The 19,890-nt window shown below is 41.3% G+C and overlaps 2 protein-coding genes across 2 annotated transcripts; one reads left to right on the top strand and one right to left on the bottom strand.

The window, feature by feature from the left end:
* Window positions 1-4,780: 4,780 nt before the first annotated feature.
* On the bottom strand, window positions 4,781-5,257 carry LOC137815769 (uncharacterized). The gene has a single exon (XM_068618882.1). It carries the CDS (start codon window positions 5,255-5,257, stop codon window positions 4,781-4,783), a length of 477 nt encoding a protein of 158 aa, XP_068474983.1.
* Window positions 5,258-18,231: 12,974 nt separating this feature from the next.
* LOC137813811 (uncharacterized) lies at window positions 18,232-19,662 on the top strand. Its single transcript, XM_068616243.1, has 3 exons — window positions 18,232-18,619; window positions 18,830-19,240; window positions 19,477-19,662. Exons 1-3 carry the CDS (start codon window positions 18,232-18,234, stop codon window positions 19,512-19,514), a joined length of 837 nt encoding a protein of 278 aa, XP_068472344.1. The 3' UTR covers window positions 19,515-19,662.
* Window positions 19,663-19,890: the final 228 nt, after the last annotated feature.

The following is a 19,890-nucleotide window of genomic DNA, read 5'->3' as shown; positions in this document are numbered from 1 at the left end:
AGAGAAAAGTAGTGTGAAAAGGAACTCTTCTAGTCCCTTCCTACCAAAACTAGCGCCTATGTGCCTTTGTACAAGAGAGGTGTCTTTTGGTTTTCCTATTTGGCACATCCTAAACCTATTTCTATATTATTTAAAAATTTATACAAAAGAAATTACAAAGAGAGATAATAATTGGAGCCCATTCTTGAATGCTTGTAGTCTTCTTGTTGGCTTTGGGCTTGGTCCTCTTTTTATTTAATTCTTCTTTATATTTGAAAAGACTAGAAGGAAGAACTTTAAATGCTTGGGTGGATGGCCTCTTCTTCCATTAGTGAAATCCTCTTCTACTTGATCTCCATCAACAGTGCACCGAAGTGACGTATCACCATACTTTTTAAACAGCGTATGGTTAAGACTCGTTGCCGCTTGCGCTTCTTTGTATATGTTAAACCTTTCAAACCCCTACGCTACTTCACTGTTTCATTACTTAGCATTTCTCAAGCATTTCTTACTCTCGAAAACGCTCTCTCTTCTTTTTCGAACACTCCAACCTTCGAACCCTAATTTGCTCAAAGGTATGCTTTTTACTTCATGGATGCCCCTGCTTTATGATTTTGATGCTCATGACATGTTATAACTGTTCTGGGACTGTTTATATTTCTGCACTTTTTGATTTCTGCTCTTCGTTTTTGCGTCTCTATTTTTCTGGTTTTCAGAGTCGCCCCATCTTATTCCTTTAAGGCTTCGTTTTTTCTTCTTTTTTAGCCTTCTTATTTAAGATGGCTCAACGAAATCTTTCTCCGACCTCAACTCCAAATTCTACCCGAACTTCAAATCCAACCTCAACACCACCCTCGACATCAAACCCAACTCCTTCTTCTTCTGACTATAGGTTTTTGTATCGTTGGGCAACCCGACAACCTTTTAAAGAAACCTCTAGCTTTACCTCCCTCGCAAGCATAGCTGCCTATAGAAAGAAACAGACCCGTCATAAGTCTTGTGTCTTCGGTAAGGACCATGATAAATACCTGAGGGTTGTGCCCTGTAAGGTAGGTGAGCCTGTGTGTTATGACGAATCATCGAACCCTGAGTGACCCTTTTGCTTCATTTACTCAACTGTCTTTCGAAGGCTTTCCCTGTGCCTCCCCTTCACCCATTCGAATGAGTCCTTCTTACTGAGGTGAATGTTGCCCCCGCCGAACTGCACCCAAACAGTTGGGCATTCATGAGGGCCTTTGTCATCATGTGCCACTGTCTTGGCAATACACCATCAGTGGACGTGTTCCTGTATTTTTTCGAAGCGAAGAGCCCGGGCCAGAAGCTGTAGGTAAGCTTTAACAACGTTGTTGGGAGGGTGTCGCTGACGCTCTTCCAGCAGTCTTACAAAGGCTTCAAGAAACATTTCTTCAAGGTTCGGTGTAACAGGAGAGACCCCACTCTCTTGGACGAGTTCCCTCTTTACTGGGCAGAGAAACCCAATCTCCAGAAATCCAGGTGCCTTGAGGACCTACCTTCTAAAAAACGGGAGGTGTGCGACATCCTTTTTGTTCTTCAAGCACCGTTTAACACGGTGGAGCTGCTCAAGCTTGAGTTCAGCCCTAAGTCCCTCAAGGGTTATATAGGTACCTTGTTTGACTCTTCTTTTACTTGTCTCTACATGCATACTGTGTTGGTTTAGCCTCTTATGCATTGATGTTTTCTTGTGCAGGCATGGTGCTCAACGCTGAAAAGAGAAGGCATCTAGCCGAAATGGCCCTCAGACGCAAAGCTACCCCTGACCCATCTGATGCCTCGGCCTCGGCCTCTGCTGATGCCCTTACTGCGGCTATCTCTGCCCCAAGCCCTTCTGCTCCAGCCCTTCTGGATCATAGGAAGAAGGGGGTAGTTGAGGCTACTGCCTCTGAGGACGAGGACACCTGTTCTGGCCTCGTCTTCAAGATGAAACGAACAACCGATCCCGCTGTCTCAGTGCACTCAACCTCAGACAGCAGTGCCCCCTCCTTCAGAGAAAATCCTCCAAGTGTTTCTTCCCCTCGTGACATCGTGGTACACGAGTGCGAGGGGGAGAGCGCCTATGGAGGTGACCTTGGCATGCCTCCTTCCTCCAACAGGCCCTTCAATCCTTCCAAGACTGGGAGATCATGGAGAGCCTACGCGAAGACCCCCTGCAAGGGCGTGCAGCCAAAGGCCTTGGGGAGTTCCTCGTCGCGTCCAGTATTGCCATGACAAAGGTGCTAGAATTGCAGACTGAGATGTAGGAGTTGAGGGAGGGAGCAAGTCAAGACGCACTTCGGATCAAGAAGCTCACACAACGTGAAATCGCACTGTATCTAGAGGTGTCAGACCTTCGCCAAACCGACAAGGAGACCAAGAGGCTTCTATTGGAGAAGTCCCAGGAGACCCTGGGTGCTCATTCGAAGGTCTTGTCTCTTTGAAATGAGGTTATTGACTTGTAGGAGGAGGTTGAGGAGTCGCAGGCTAAGATGGCCAGGCTGGAGGAAAGAGCAACCCAGCAAGTGGTGCGGCTTGGCCAGCTGGAAGGGGAGCTAGTTCGCAAGGACGAATTCTTCAATCAGACTAAGGAGGAACTTACCAACAACGTTGCTAATGCTTATGCGGCTGGGTTTGAGGATGCCATGGCCTATGTTACCTGTGTGTATCCTGGGGTAGATCTTTCTCAAACCGGCTTGTCAAAGAAGGTCGTTGATGGGCAGCTGGTCAATGCCAAGGAGTGACTCCTTCCGTGTTTGTAATTATTTAACTGCTTGATGAACAATTCAGTAACTTGTACATATGCTTCTTTATTTATAAAATCTGCTTTCTATCTGATCTTGTTCCCTTTGTCCTTGTTAACTGCTTTGCCTGACTTGCTTAGACTAATAACACCTTTAGGTTCTTTCTGTCTTAGGTACCACGTTTAATCAACGCCTTTAGGGTCTTTCTGTCTGAGGTAGCATGCTTCCTCACCACTTGTTGGCTTTAATCTGTCGTCTCATGGTAGAGCCAATGCTTACCCAAGCTCTTACATCGACCTATCCTTTGCCAAACAAAGGTAAGGGAGATGTTGCTCTCAGCATTGACTCATAAGGTCAAGGGAGATCATCAACTAGGTACCGCGCCACTCTCGACCTTGTCTTACAAGACAAGGGAGACCTTTGACTGGGAACCATACTATACTCAACCTTATCTTACAAAACAAGGGAGATATTTTAACTTAGCTGGACTCGACCTTCCCATACAGGGATAAGGGAGACATGTAACTAGAACCCATACTAACTTTGCCTTACAATACAAGGAGGAGGTCCTTCTTTTTGTCCTCGTCCAAACCGTATAGGGGCAGAGGAGGATTTTAACTGGCAACTGTTTAATTCTCGACCTTGGCGTTCCCACACAAGAGGGAGGCTCACTAAGAACCATGTTATTCCTAGTCTTGGTGTTTCTAACCCAAGGGAGATGCTCGTTTTCCTGACCTCGTCCTTGCCATATAGAGGCAAGGGAGGGTTTCTCTGGTGAACCATACTGTTCTCAGCCTTTGTGAACTCACACAAGAGGGAGGCTCACTTAGGAATCGTACTATTCCCAATCTTGGCGTATCAAACCAAGGGAGATGATCGTTTTACTGACCTTGCCCTAACTGTACAAAGGTAGGGGATGGTTTTGACTGGTGAACCATACTGTTCTCAGCCTTGGTGACCTCACAAAAGAGGGAGGCTCACTTAGGAACCGTACTATTCCCAATCTTGGCGTATCAAACCAAGGGAGAGGTTCGTTTTAATGACCTCGCCCTAACTGTACAAAGGTAGGGGAGGATTTTAACTGGGGGAACCTTCTATCTCGACCTTGGCGTTCCCACGCAAGAGGGAGGCTCACTAAGAACCATACTATTCCCAATCTTGGTGTTTCTAACCCAAGGGAGAGGTTCGTTACTGCACTGTACAAAATACTTACAAGTACATCTCTTTCCCTGAATAACTGAAATTTTATTGGGTGACCTCGTTAAAAAACCCTGATAAGGGAAAAAGAGTGTCTCCTAAAACTGTGTACAATGCAATAACTCAACTGAAATAAAACTTAAGGTTGGTTGCGTTCCATGTTCGAGGGATTGCTCCACCTTCTAAAGTCTCGAGCCTATATGCTCCATTCCCAAGGGCCTCTGTCACATGGAAGGGACTAGTCCACTTGGGAGACAATTTGTTTTCTAACTGGTATGGGTGGGCTTTCTGCATCACCAAGTCAGCGACCTGGAACTGCCGAGGTCTCATCTTGGAGTTGTACCTGTACTCCACCTTTCTCTTCTAGGCTTTTGCCTTGATCCTCGCTTCTTCCCTGACTTCATCCAGTAGATCCAGGTTTACCTTTCTTTCTTTGTTGGATTCTTCAGCCACAAAGTTCTGAAAACATGGTGAGATGTCTTGGATCACTTCAGGAATCATCGCGTCCGAACCATACACCAAGCTAAAGGGTGTTTCTTTGGTAGTGGACTGGGGAGTGGTGTGGTAAGCCCACACAATTCTTGGAACCTCTTCTGCCTAGGTCCCCTTGGCTTTCTCCAGCCTTTTCTTCATACCTCTGAGCAGAACTCGATTGGCAAGCTCGACCTGCCCGTTTGTCTAGGAGTGTTCGACTGATGCGAACACCTGCTTTATTCCCAGCTCTGTACACAGCTTTCCCAACTGCTAGCTTGCAAACTGGGTGCCATTATTGGTCACCAACCGCTTTGGGACCTCGAAGCGGCATACTATGTTCTTCCACACAAAGTGTTGGACCTTGTGGGCTGTGATCTACACTACTGGCTCAGCCTCTATCCACTTTGTGAAGTACTAAATGGCAACGCAAGGTACTTCATTTGCCGCATTGCTAAAGGAAATGGCCCTAGAATGTCAATTCCCCAGGTATGAAACACCCATGGGCTATAAATCGATCTCAGCTCTTCTGGGGGCGCCTTGTGCCAGTCAGCATGTTCCTGGCACTGCTTGCACTGCTGTGCATACCTCGTGTAGTCTTCCCTCATGGTTGGCCAGCAGTATCCTGCGCGAACAACCTTCGACGAGAGAGCTCGACCACCGATGTGACTCCCGCATATCCCTTTGTGAAGTTCTTCCATAATGTCCGTGCACTGCTCACCACTTACACATATCAGGGTGGGGTGAGTGAACCCATGTCTGAACAAATTCCCGTCGATCAGGGTGTATCTGCTTGAATTCTTCTTGACTACTCTGGCCTCTGTAGGTTCCAGCGAGAATGTCCCATCAGCCAAGTAGCGTTGGTAGGGCGTCATCCAAGTTTCGCCTCCTTCAACTAGGCAAACTTGCATTGACTCTTCCCCTGGTACTGGCGAGCTTTGCTAGCAAGTCAGCTCGGGCATTCTGTTCTCAAGGGACATGTACTAACTCGAACATCGCGAAAGTCTCCTTCAAATTTGAACATACTGTAGGTATGCGACCATCTGGGGGTCCTTGGCTTGGTACTCTCCCGTAACCCACCATGTTACTAAAAGGGAGTCACTCTATGTTATCAAGCTCTTCGCCCCCATCTCTTTCGCTAGCAGCATTCCAGCTGTCAGGGCCTCATACTCCGCCTGGTTATTGCTGTCCTTGAAAGCAAACCGCAGGGCCTGTTCGATCAACAACCCATTTGGTCTTTCCAAGATGACACCAGCCCCACTCCTCTGTTGGTTAGAGGACCCATCTACGGAGAGGACCCAACTGAAATCAGCTCCTTCTTAGTGCGTGGCTGCTGAGGAGAGCTCTACCACGAAGTCAGCATAAACCTGGCCTTTGATAGGGCCTCTGGGTTCGTACTTCACATTGAACTCTGATAGTTCCACCGCCCAGCACACCATCCGTCATGTCACATCAGGCTTCTGTAAGACCTTGCGAATGAGCAGGTCTGTTATCACGATCACGGTGAAGCTCTGGAAGTAGTGGCGAAGTCTTCGCGCTGAAAACACTACTGCAAAAACTGTCTTCTCTATGGCCTGGTACCTCACCTTAGGCCCTTGCAACACCTTACTTATGAAGTATATTGGTCTTTTTACCTGATCCTGCTCCTGGACCAGGACCGAACTGATTGCCTGATCTGTGACTGTGAAGTATAATCGAAGCGGGGTGCCTGGATGTGGCTTGCACAATACTGGTGGGGTGGCCAAGTACTCCTTCAATTTGAGGAATGACTCCTCACACTCCTTGGTCTAGATGAACATGCTTTTTCTCTTAAGCCATTGGAAATATGGATGCCCCTTATCTCCCCCTGCTGACACGAATCTGGACAGAGCGACCATCCGCCCTATCAACTGCTGCACTTCCTTCACTGAGATCGGGCTACGCATAGCTATGATTGCAGCGCACTTCTGAGGGTTCGCCTCTATCCCAGGCTCGGTAAGCAGGAACCCTAAGAACTTGCCTGCCTATACCCTGAAAATGCACTTTTCAAGGTTCAACTTCAGCCTGTATTTAGCTATCGTAGTAAATAGCTCTTCAAAATCAACGACGTGTTGGTCCTTTAAGGGAAGGCAACTTCATCTTCATATGCCTTGACGAGGCCACTGCTCCAATCCTGTTCAGAGTAGGTCCGCCCAAAAGAATGTTAGAGGCTGAAGGAGCATTAATGACAAGATACCTGATGTTGGCGGTGCGGAACGCTGCACCGTTAGTGAAGGTCATCCTCAGTTCTATGTGCCCCCTTGCCTGAACTAGCGAGCTTTGCTAGCAAGCCAGCTCGGGCATTCTGCTCTCGAGGGACATGTACTAACTCGAACACCATGAAAGTCTCCTTCAAAATTTGAACATACTATAGGTATGCGACCATCTGGGGGTCTTTGGCTTGGTACTCTCCCGTAACCTACCCTATTACTAAAAGGGAGTCACTCTTTGCTATCAAACTCTTCGCCCCCATCTCTTTGGCTAGCAGCATTCCAGCTGTCAAGGCCTCATATTCCGCTTGGTTATTGTTGGCCTTGAAAGCAAACCACAGGGCCTGCTCGATCAGCAACCCATTTGGTCCATCCAAGATGACACTAGCCCCACTCCCCTATTGATTAGAGGACCCATCTACGAAGAGGACCCAACTGAAATATGCTCCTTCTTGGTGCGTGGCTGCTGAGAAGATCTCTACCACGAAGTCAGCATAAACCTGGCCTTTGATAGGGCCTTTGGGTTCGTACTTCACATTGAACTCTAATAGTTCCACCGTCTAGCACACCATATGTCCTGCCACATCAGGCTTCTGTAAGACCTTGCGAATGGGCAGGTCTGTTATCATGATCATGGTGAAGCTCTGGAAGTAGTGACGAAGTCTTCGCGCTGAAAACACTACTACCAAAGTTGCCTTCTCTATGGTCTGGTACCTTACCTCAAGCCCTTGCAACACCTTACTTACGAAGTATATTGGTCTTTTTACCTGATCCTGCTCCAGGACTAGGACCGAACTGATCGCCTGATATGTGACTACGAAGTACAATCGAAGCGGGGTGCCTGGATGTGGCTTGCACAATACTGGTGGGGTGGCAAAGTACCCCTTCAATTTGAGGAATGAATCCTCACACTCCTTGGTCCAAATGAACCTATTATTTCTCTTGAGGCATTAAAAATAGGGATGCCCCTTATCTCCCCCTCTTGACACGAATATGGACAAAGCAGCCATCCGCCCTGTCAACTGCTGCACTTATCGGGCTACACATAGCTATGATTGCAGCGCACTTCTCAGGGTTCGCCTCTATCCCACTCCCGGTAAGTAGGAAACCTAAGAACTTGCCTGCCTATACCCCGAACACACACTTTTCAGTGTTCAACTTCAGCATGTATTTAGCTATCGTAGTAAATAGCTCTTCAAAATCAACGACGTGTTGGTTCTTCACCTAGGAGGTGACCACCATGTCGTCCACGTACGCCTGGACATTTTGCCCTATCATGGACATGTCACTGGTAGGTCACCCCTGCATTTTTGAGCTTGAAGGGCATCACTTTGTAACAGTAGCAAGAGAGCTTCGTCATAAACGTCGTCTTGCGCTCGTCCATGGGTTGCATGCGGATCTGGTTGTACCTCGAGAAGGCATCTAGGAAAGTAAGAAGCTTTCACCCTGAGGTGTTGTCTACCAGGGCGTCAATGTTGGGCAGCGAGTATGAGCCCTTTGGACAGGCTTTATTGAGATATGTGAAGTCCACACACATCCTTCACTTCCCGCTGGCCTTCTTGACCAACACTACGTTCGCCAGCCACTCTTGGTATTGGATCTCCCTGATGTGGCCAGCGCTCAACAGCTTCTGGGTCTCTTCTCTGATGACCTGTCGCCTATAATCATTGAACTTTCTCTGTCTCTGGCGGACAGGTCGAACCTTTGGGATTACTTGGTCGATGTCAGGCATGTCTAAGGTTGACGATGCGAAAGCATCCATATGTCGTGCTATGACCACGACAATCTGTTCCTATGCTTCTTGGCCCAAAGATCTTCCAAGCTTGAACTTCTTACCCCTGATCTCCCTCTCCAGCACTTCCTCTGTAGGCTTGGGTCGTCTCTCCCAGGCAATCTCGAGACGGGCGACCCCTTCTTCCCTTGAAGGTTGGGTGGTCACTGAGCACACTCCTCACTTTGTCTTGAGGTTGTTCTCATATGACCTATTGGCCTCCTTCTGATCAGAATTCATGGTGATCACGGCTCCTTCAAGGGAAGGCAACTTCATCTTCATATGCATTGACGAGGCCACTGCTCCAATCCTGTTCAAAGCAGGTCTACCCAAAAGAATGTTATAGGCTGAAGGAGCATTAACGACAAAATACCTGATGTTGGCGGTGCGGGACGCTGCACTATCAATGAAGGTCATCCTCAGTTCTATGTGCCCCCGCACTTCCACCTGGTCATGTGAAACCGTACAGACATCCAACGTAATGCCTCAACTGGTCAAGGGATAATTGCAGCTTGTTGAAGGTCGACCAGAACATCACATCGGCCGAGCGTCCTTGATCGACTAGGACGCGGTGTACCTTTCTGCCTGTTATCACTACTAAAATCACCACAGGGTCATTGTCGTGTGGGACTACGTCCTACAAGTCAGTCTTGGTGAAGACAAGGCATGTTCCACTTGTACTCTTCCTATCTAATTTGCAACCTACAAAGTCCGAAGCAGAATAACCTACCAAATGTATAGGAGAAAGAGAGGGATACCATAAGCCCATGGATATTGTGCCTTTTAGATATTTCAAGATCCTTTTTGTAGCTTTGAGATGTGATTCCTTAAGGTAGGACTGGAATCTAGCACAAAGACACACAACAAACATAATTGTTTGGTCTGCTTGCAGTTAGATAAAGAAGAGAACCTAAAACCCATGTACATGGTTTGATTAACCTCTGGTCCAGCTTCATCAGCTTCTATATAGCAGTTTGTTGACATAGGTGTTGATGCTGCTTTACATGCTTCCATCTCGAACTTCTTAAGGATGTCTTTGCAATACTTTGATTGGCATATGAAGATCCCTTCTTTGGATTTTTTAACTTATAGACCGAGAAAGAATGAGAGGTTTCCCATCATTGACATTTCGAACTCTCCCTGCATAGCTTTGACAAAGTCCTCACAAAGTTTTACATTAGACGAGCCAAACACAATATCATCTACGTATATTTGTACTAAGATAATATTAGTTCTAGCTTTCTTAATGAACAAAGTCTTATCTACCTTACCTATTTTATACTCATGAGATAAAAGAAAACGACTTAGCCTTTCATACCATTGACACGGAGCTTGTTTGAGGCCATACAATGCTTTCTTAAGCTTGTATACATACTCTGGATGTTTATGATCTTCAAAGCCAGGTGGTTGTGAGACATATATCTCCTCATTCACGATTTCTTTGAGAAATGAACTTTTCACATCCATCTGAAACAATTTGAAACCACTCATACAAGCAAAAGCTAATAACAATCTTACCGCTTCCAACCTTGCCACAGGTGCAAAGGTTTCATCATAATCGATTCCTTCAGCTTGATTGTATCCTTTGGCCACGAGTCTCGCTTTGTTTCTTGTAATGATCCCTGAGTCACCAGATTTGTTTCTGAACACCCACTTGGTACCTATCACATTCATTTGATTCGTTTTTGGAACAAAAGTCCAAACTTCATTACTTACAAACTGATTAAGCTCTTCTTACATTGTTGTTGTCCAAAATTCATCCTTGAGAGGTTCACACACTAATTGAGGTTCAATCTTTGAAACGAATGCAGTATGATTGCAGAACTCTGCCATGTGCCTTCTGGTGGAAACTCCTTTGTGGATTTGACCTATGATGTTGTCAATAGACAGATCCTTAGGAACCTTCCAGTCTTTTGGTAGATCCTTCTACTGCAGATTTTCAATCGGTTGAATCGAGGATTCAATCGGTTGAATTTTTGTGTTGTTGTCAAGATTCTTTAAAGAGATGTTTTGATCATCCTCATTTGTATTGATCTTAGCTGCAGCTTGTTCATAATTGTTAGTCTCATAAAAAATAACATGAATAGACTCTTCAACAGTCATAAGCTTTTTATTAAAGACTCTATAAGCATGGCTATTAAGAGAGTAACCAAGAAAGATACCTTTATCGGACTTAGCATCAAACTTACCTAAGTTGTCTTTGCCATTGTTAAGGATATAACACTTACAACCCAAGAATTTTAGGTGGCTCACATTTGGCTTTCTCCCATTCAGCAACTCATAAGGATTTGTCTTCATAATAGGCCGAATCAACACACGATTCATCACGTAGCAAGCAGTGCTCACAACATCAGCCTAGAAGCATTTTGGTAGAGCAGAGTCATTTAGGATAGTCCTTGCAAGCTCTTCTAGAGACCTGTTCTTTCTCTCCACCACACCATTCTGTTGGGGTGTTCTTTGTGTAGAGAAGTTATGAGATATCCCTAACTTGTTGCAAAAGCTAATGAACTTTTCATTTTAAAACTCCCCTCCATGATCACTTCTTATTGCTCCTATGTTGCTGTAGCATGTATTCTGAAGTTTCCTGGAAAGCTTCTTAATTCTGAATATGCTTCCTTCTTTGTGTGTAGAAAAAGTGTCCAAGTGTACCTGGAAAAGTTATCTACAACAACAAGACCATATAGATTTCCTCCAAAACTCATAGTCCTAGAAGGACCGAAAAGATCCATGTGCAAAATTACAAAGGGTTTTGAAGTTGAAACAATTTTTCAAAGAAAAAGATTTTCTAGTTTGTTTCCCCCTTTGAGATGCTTCACAGACATGTTCTTTTTCAAATTTGAGTTTGGGTAAGCCATAAACCAGTTCCTTTGATACAAGCTTATTTAGATGATTCATATGAATATGAGCAAACCTTATGTGCCAAAGTCATGATTCCTCATGCTTTGATAAAAGATAACCTAATGAAGAATTACTAGATATATCATGTAGATAAATGTTGTTAGATCTCTTACCAATGAGAAGAACATCCTTTGAGTTAGGTAAGCGTATTTCACATGAGTTGGTCTTAAAGGTCACTTGATAACTTCTATCACAAAGCTGATTGATGCTAAGCAAGCTATGCTTCAAACCTTCAACATAGAGTACATCATGTATAAACAAACTACTTTTGTTACCTATTGTACCTTTGCCGAGAATTCTTCCCTTGTTATTGTCACCATAGGTTACATGGCCATCTGGTTTGAGAGAAATGTTGATGAACCTAGATGCATCACCTGTGATATGTTTTGAACAACCACTATCTAGATACCATAGGTGTTGTTTTCTCTCCACACAATCCTACAATAGAAACAAAATCAAGTTGCCAAATATGGTCCCCTTGTGAATTTGGGTCCATAGGTGTTAATGTGTTTCCAAGAATCATTAGGATCTTTAGGAACCCATTTCAGAATACCCTTAGTTATAGAGAACTTTCCGATACTGCAGAACCTAACAAAATGTCCCTTTTTCATTCAATAGAAACAACAAACAACCGGTTGTTTCGATGCTTTAACCGATTGTTTTTTAGTGAAAGTTGAAAAAGGTTTTGTGCACCCAGTTTGTTTGCTTTGGGGGTTAAAACCCAAGCCAGATTTTCCAAATACACATGTTTGGGATGCCAACACCTTTTCAAAATTCGATTTTACTTTCGAAATAATATCAATTGTTTTCACAAGATATAAGACTTTCTCTTGAAGAGACTCACAGTTTTTGCAAAAACTTGAATCACATTTGCAAGAGGATTTTTCATTCGTCAAACCAGAATTTTCTAACTTAGTTTTTGATTGATTCAAGTCTTTTTTCAAAACTGTGATTTTTATATTCAACCTATTATTTTCACACTTCAATCGGTTATTTGAAAAAGTCAATCTCTTAGCTTCTTCATGTATTTCTTGGAAAGCATCAAGCAATTGAAAATAACTTTCACACTTATTAGAAGAGGTTGTACTTACTTGGCTTGATTCTGATTCTCCCTTGGTCATGAAGTAGACTTCCACTTCGTTTTCATAAGAGATTGAGCCAGCAGATGACTCCTCTTTATCTACCAAGTCACTCCTTGGATTCTTGTGCAATTCCTCAAGTCTGTCCCACATTCCTTTAGCTGTAGTGCATTCTGAAACCTTGAGCAGTACATCAGAGTCTAGAGCAGACACAATAATATGTTGTTCCATACAATCAAGATGTTCCTTAGAAGATTAATTAATTTCAGGCATATGCACATAGGTATTATTTGAAATAGCATTCCAAATATTCTTATCTAAGGATTGAATAAAGAATTTCATTCTTATGCACCCAATAGGATAGTTTTGACCACAAAACAAGCGTGGTTTGTTCAAAGAGGCACCTTCCCCAAAAAAGCTTTTATCAGCCATCAAGATTTTCAAAAACCAGAAATCAAAAAACTTGAATAACTTTCAAGAACCTGCTCTTGATGCCAATTGTTAGGTTTGATGGCTACAACAAGAGGGGGGTGAATTGTTTTCAAACTGTTTTCGCAAATACTTGGCTTAGAATAAAACTTTTTCAATCAACCCAGAAAAGCAATTTAGAAAGCTAATCAAATTACAAAACAGAAACAACAGCAGAATTATAATCGGTTAAAATAGCAGTTCAACCGGTTGTTTATGACAACGGAAAATACAAATAAATATTGAGAGAATTACACACAGAGATTATACTGGTTCACTCTATCACAGAGCTATATCCAGTCCTCAGTCAAACCACTGAGTTTTCACTATGCAATCAATCACAGATTACACAAACACCACACACAAGAAGGTGACTTTGAATCCCACAAAGCCTACTCACCTTTCTTGCACACAACAACCATCTCAAGCCAAAATCCCACTGAATTTACAGGATTTTACACAGTTATAGAGAAATGTTATATGAACAATTACAAGAACTTGAATAGGATTAGAAAACACCTAGTAAAACACAAAGCACCAGAACCCAGCTTCAGGCTTCACTTGGATTTGGCACATCAAAGCTTCCCATCTTCAACACAAACAACAACTAGAAGATTTTGGTCTAAAAGTTCACAAGGTACCCTTGTTGTGTGATAACACGAGTGCTTATTAATCTCACAAAAAATCAGATTCAGCATTCCAGGACCAAGCATATTGAAATTTGCGATAATTTATACGAGATCATGTGAACAATGGGGATTGTGTTGTTAAATTTGTTGAAACCAACAAGCAACTTGCAAATATATTCACAAAGCCACTGCCTAATGATAGGTTTTTCTTATTGAGAAATGAGTTAGGGATTCTTGTCTCTCACAATATATCTTTTTTTTTTCTCTGTTGTCCTACTCTATTTGTGAAGACAAATATGGGGAAATATATTTGGTTTTGTTTTGGTCTTATGTTGAACATTTTTGCAACTATCCGGTTTAGATTCTGCTCGTTTTCTGTTGTGCTACTGTTGCTCTACTATGATTCTACACTAGATTTCACATTCACTGTGCTGGTTTTCTTGTTTAAAACCACATGATGAAAACTAGTTCTATGGTACTATTTTAACCTGGGATATATTGCTACCTGGTATATGCACAATTGTTGTTTTACAGGTTCCTTCAAATTCAAACTAAACAACACAAGTAACCAGAGATTTGTCTTCATCAAATATGGGAGATTGATGAACAAAAGCTTTGATGACTCCAAATCTTGAAGAATTGAGTGAAGTTATGTTCCTGCTTGTTTAGTTGAGTATTTTGTAGTGTTTGAATTTATAATCCACTTCAAAGAATTGATCCAAGGTCATTTGATCTTGAAACCTTTTAAAAAGATAAGTTTTCAAAGTTAAGTGGAAAATCAACCAGATGATTTATCATTTCAATCGGTTGTTTTTACACTTAAAAGTTTTTAAAAGAGTTTGAAACAATTTGACTTTGGTTGACTTTCTTGTCAAACCAATTCAATCGGTTGTTTCGATAAATCAACCGATTGATTTTTTAAATTTCTTAATAGAGGTTGGTTACAACTGTTAAATCTGTTTTGGTTGGTTTGCAAACTACTTTGGCTTTTATTTTTAACGATTTTAACAGCTTTTTGGAGGATATAAAAGGGCTTTATACTCCTAGTTGAAATAACTTTTCAAGAGATTCAAATTGTTTTTTTGAAATCAAGTTTTCCTAGATTGCCTAAGGCTTTGGACTTTTCTTCAAGAGGAATAGGATTGTTGTGTGTAAAGTCAGTTTTTCAATTCTGTGAATTGATCCAGGTGTATTATTTCCTCTTCTTTTAATCTTTATACTTTTGTAAGGTTGTGTGGTACAAATTAGGAGGGTTTTCTGATCTGTGTTGTGGTTGCAAAGCGAAGGTTGTGTTCTTGAAGGGTTCAAGAACATCTCTTTGTTGTGTGTGCTATAAATCATAAGAATTTGATTTGTTATTGAAATTCCCATGTGTTTATAGGGACTGGATGTAGTTCCTAGTTAAGAGTGAACTAGTATAAAATTGTTGTGTTGATTTCTCTTTCCCTTACCTCATTTAACTCTGTTTAATCTTTGTTTGTATACACTGATGATAAAAGTAATCGGTTGAATCGAAGAAACAATCGATTGATTTTCTGGAATCAAGTTAAAAACAATTTTGATTTTGGCTGAACTTTCTCTGTATCTCTGATTCTTCTCATGACTTTTATTAAACCTTCAAAGTTTGCAAAAATCTTGCAAAAACAATTCACCACCCTTGTTTTATTCCTAAAATTCTAATACTTCTCTCTGCCTTACACCCCTTTTTAGCCTAATTGGAATTGGGTTACGTGACATCTCGCTCAAGCGAGATCATAAAAACATAAATCCTTATTCCCTGGAGTAACCTCTTTCAAGCGAGTCCCAGGAGAGCTTTGAGCGAGCTTGGGCGACTCCTATACGAGCTTGGTCCGCAAGGCAAGTTAGCCTCTGGAGTGATCTCCCTCAAGCGAGCCTTGAGTGCCTAAGCGAAATTAAGCGAGAATTATTGCTTGTCCCATGCCTTTTTTTCGTATCCTCTCAAGCCTCTCTAGTTATTCTCTAACCCTTTGCTCCATCTTTCCTTAAATTCCTGAAATTAACACAAAATTGGAATTAAATAGCTTTAATCTCCTAACTCCGAAATAAATTGTTGAATTCTAAACTTCTCAAATTAAGGTTGGGTCGTTACCTAATCAACAACTAAAATTCATAAGTGCTTAGCTTTTTTCATACAATTTTACTAAATTATGACACTTATCACATACTTCTTAAAATCATACATATCAGCCAACCCTTTTCCTAGCAGCAATGAAACAAGAAAAATAAAAATCTTGGTATATTTTATGCTTCTCCCTGCCACCACTCCAAAAACCTTGGCTAGAATTTCATATGCACCCTTGCGCCTTTTTGCATATGGATTTAAGTTTTGGTGACTCGTCTCCTTTTCACACGAAGCCCTTCCACTTTAAAAGTATTGAATCTCCTAGATCGTATAAAATGCAAAATTTTCAACAAGATGAAATATCAATTAAAAGCCTTTCAACCATGCAAATCAGAAGAAAAGTAGTATTTATGTACAAATAGCAAAAAAAAAAAAAAGATATCCAATAAGAAAGGACCCTACACACAGGTCAAACCCATGTTTACCGATAAACACCTATAGACTACCCATTTTTCCCCAACCTGAATAACCCACATTTGATTGCCCCCACAAAAATAACTTGTGATACTTTGGATACATGTTCTTGGACACTGCTAAGTGTCATATTTTAGTAATATTTCATATCAAAGGACATGCACTTATGGATATTTGTTTATAGAATAGCTATGAATCAACCCCTAATTTAGGGATTTAAACCTTTTTTTTACATATTTTTTTATTATAGTATGAATAAGATTGATTTATTCCCGAATTTGTGTTAAATTCAGGATTCCAAGGAAAAATGGAGATGAAAGGGATAAAGGAGAATAGACAAGATGAAAAGGAAAAGTTAGAGCATTTTTTGGAATTTTGTAGAACTCCAATGTTAGTCCAAAGTTGCTTGAACAGGTGGTGGAATCTAAGTCCCCTTATCTTGGTCATGCCTAACATTTTCATAACATTTTTAAAGATACGGGAGTCTTTTGTATAAAAAATGGATCTAATGAGTTGGTCTTGTTTCGGATCCCACCTATACTCTTTCTCCATGAAAAAAAAATTAGAAAACAAAAAATTTAGAATAATAAAATAACATTTTAAATATAATCGTAACTCAAATTACCTTAGACTCTCCAAACCATATCTCTGAGCTCAAGACGAACCTTCCTCCGAGTGGGATTGAGTTCATCATATTTTTGCTTGATGATTCATGAGATTACATTGGAAGGTCCATTTGCTGGTGCAAAATTGTTTTCAAAACATATTGTCATGATATATGGAAATAAGAACATATTTATGAATACCAATTAGATTAAAATATACTTACTTTTTTTTATGTATGTAGTGAGGGCCTTTGATCAACTACATTGACAGACTCATACTCAGATGTAAGAGAGTCTTGTATCAACGAAGGTTGATTGCTATGTAGAAAAAGTAATGAGTTTATTCTCCTACATGAAGTTCAACATCTTGCTCGTGAAGTATAGGAAGCGGGAGTCCTTCATAAATAGGACGTGTAGACTCCATGGTTGTTGGAAGAACAATCGAATGGGGGAATTTTGGTGTTGAGTGAAGATTTTTCATCAACATGAACACCTCGACCACCATGATTAGGTGGTTTACGACCACCACCTCTAACCCTAGGTGTCCTCTGCAAGTGAAATGTATTGCATATATAAAATGTAATACAATAATCAATGTGGATCAGTCAATTTTGAATAAACAAATAAAGTAATCATGATCAAAAGAATCAAACCTGATTGTCTTTTCTACAACCAAATATGTCAGTTATCTTGCTTGTCATTCACTATAATTATGGTAAATCACATAAAATTAATGTAAAACATAAAGACAAGGTATACAATCAATTTTAATGCATGAATTATTGAAGAGGTATGTGTGTCACTAAAATCACTATCAATGTTATCCTTAGTTGAAATGTATTCCTCCTCGTATTGTTCATCTATGTTTGTTTCATTTAGTAATTGCATATCTATTTCTTCTCCCCCTCCCATCAATATCAACAAGAGAATCATGAATGAGGTCTAGATTAACTTGAAGCACTACTTCAAGTTGTAGAAGTTCATCATTTTGGTATTGAGTGTCATGCACAACCTCACTTCCTATGTTATCAATGATTCTACTACTTATAATATCATTGTGGTTCCTTTCCTTAAAAGATTCCATAGTTATTATCTACTTTGGTTAATTGATTGGTACTGTTAGATATTATTAGATATTATTTGATATTATGAGATATTATAGATATTGTTAGATATCTCATATTTATGTAATGGGCTTAGCCCATATGTTTCTTTTTCCTATATAAACATAACCCTATGTGTTCAATATACACAAGGGATTTACCCTATTCTTTCTTTTCCTTTAATATGGTATCTAGAGCATAAGGTTAGAGTTTAGGGTTTAGGGTTCAATTTTTATTGGTGAATCCACTATTCACTGGAATTTTCTAGCCACCACCCCCACTGTCTCGCCGGACCTTCGCCGGACCTTCACCGGACCTCCGTCGGACCTTCGCCGGACCTTCACCGGAACTTCGCCGAACCTTCGCCGGAGACGCCGCCGGAATCTCGCCGGAATCGTTGTCGGAGCCTTCATCTTTGTTGCTCCCGCCAATTAACCGGTGACTGGATTTGTCCTTATCTTTTATGGATTCTTCCGCTTCCGCTGCCACTATGGCTTCTTCTTCGGTCATTATGCCGGATTCATCTATTTATACTAATTACGTCAATGTTCATCTTTCCATTGACAAATTGGATGGAACCAATTATGACACTTGGGCATCAGATATTAAATTATGGCTTAAGAGTCAAGGTTATGTTGATCATCTTACTCATCCTACTCTTGCTGAAAATGAGGTTGTTCGTTGGTCGAAAATTGATGCTCAATTATGCATTGTTATCAAATCGACCATTCACTCATCTTTAAAACAAATTTTTCGTACCTATGAAACATATTCAGAAGTTTGGGAACAAGCAAAATTATTATACACCAATGATACTCAACGTCTTTATGGTGTGTGTCAAAATCTTCTCACAATTGTTGCTCCCAAACGTCTTGATGGTACAATGGCAGAATATCTAGGTAAACTTCATGCTCTTTTTCATGATTTTAATGAGTTATTACCTCCTGCCTCTACTCCTTCTCAAGAACTAGAACAAAGATCCAAGTTCTTCATGTTATTGGGTTTACATGGTCTTCCTGATGATTATTCTCACGTTCGTGATCAAATTTTGGGATCTCCTATTGTGCCCAATTTTACTTCCACTTGTTTTACCCTTTTGCGCGTGCCAGGTAAACACACCGCTGATATAACGTCTCATGTTGATGACTCTTCTGCTTTAGTATCTCAGCATAATGATCGTACTCGCCCTCACAAGCCGGGCAAAGGGCGTCACAAGTGTGACCATTGTGGCAAACTTGGCCACAAAATTGACAGATGTTATGCCTTACATGGTCGTCCTCCTAGATCTGTTGCGGTTGCTCAAATTGCCCCTGTGCAACCTTCTACCATGGACCATACTTCAATTGATACCCCAAGCCAGCCTGCTATTTTCAATGAATTTCTTAAATGGTATGAGGATCGTCAGAACCCTAGTTCCACGGCTTCTGTTGCACATTCAGGTACATCTTTTGTTGGCCTCACTCACTCCACTTCCCATGGCCCTTGGGTTCTAGATTCAGGTGCCACTGATCACATTACTGGTAATAAATCTTTTTTCTCTTCCCTATCTACTACGGGTTATTTACCTTCAGTTACCATGGCCAATGGATATAGGGTACCATCACATGGTGTTGGTACTATTAATCTTTTTTCATCTTTATCTATTGATAATGTTCTTTATATCCCTGGGTCTCCATTTAACTTATTATCCATTAGTCGTCTCACTCGTTCCCTTGACTGTGTTATTTCTTTTACCAAAGATTCTGTTACTTTACAGGACCGGAGTTCGGGACGGATGATTGGCACCGGATGTGAGTCTCATGGACTTTATCAACTACAGATCTCTGCACATGTTGGCGCAATTATGGATTCTCCATCTCTCATTCATGCTCGGTTGGGTCATCCTAGTCTTGCCAAGATGCAACAGCTTGTTCCAAGTTTGTCCAATGTGTCTACTTTATCGTGTGAGTCGTGTCAGTTAGGGAAACACATTCGTAGTTCTTTTCCTCGTAGTGTCTCACAATGTGCTTCATCTCCTTTTGCCTTAGTTCACTCTGACATTTGGGGACCAAGTCGTATTAAGTCTAATTTAGGATTTCAGTATTTTGTTACTTTTATTGATGATTATTCAAGATGTACTTGGGTATTTTTAATGAAAAACCGTTCTGAGTTGTTTTCTATATTTCAAATA

This window comes from Phaseolus vulgaris, chromosome 1 (assembly GCF_000499845.2).
Source record: "Phaseolus vulgaris cultivar G19833 chromosome 1, P. vulgaris v2.0, whole genome shotgun sequence".
NCBI lineage: Eukaryota > Viridiplantae > Streptophyta > Magnoliopsida > Fabales > Fabaceae > Phaseolus > Phaseolus vulgaris.
Note: the sequence above shows the minus strand (reverse complement) of the source record. Positions and strands in the feature narration are given on the sequence as shown.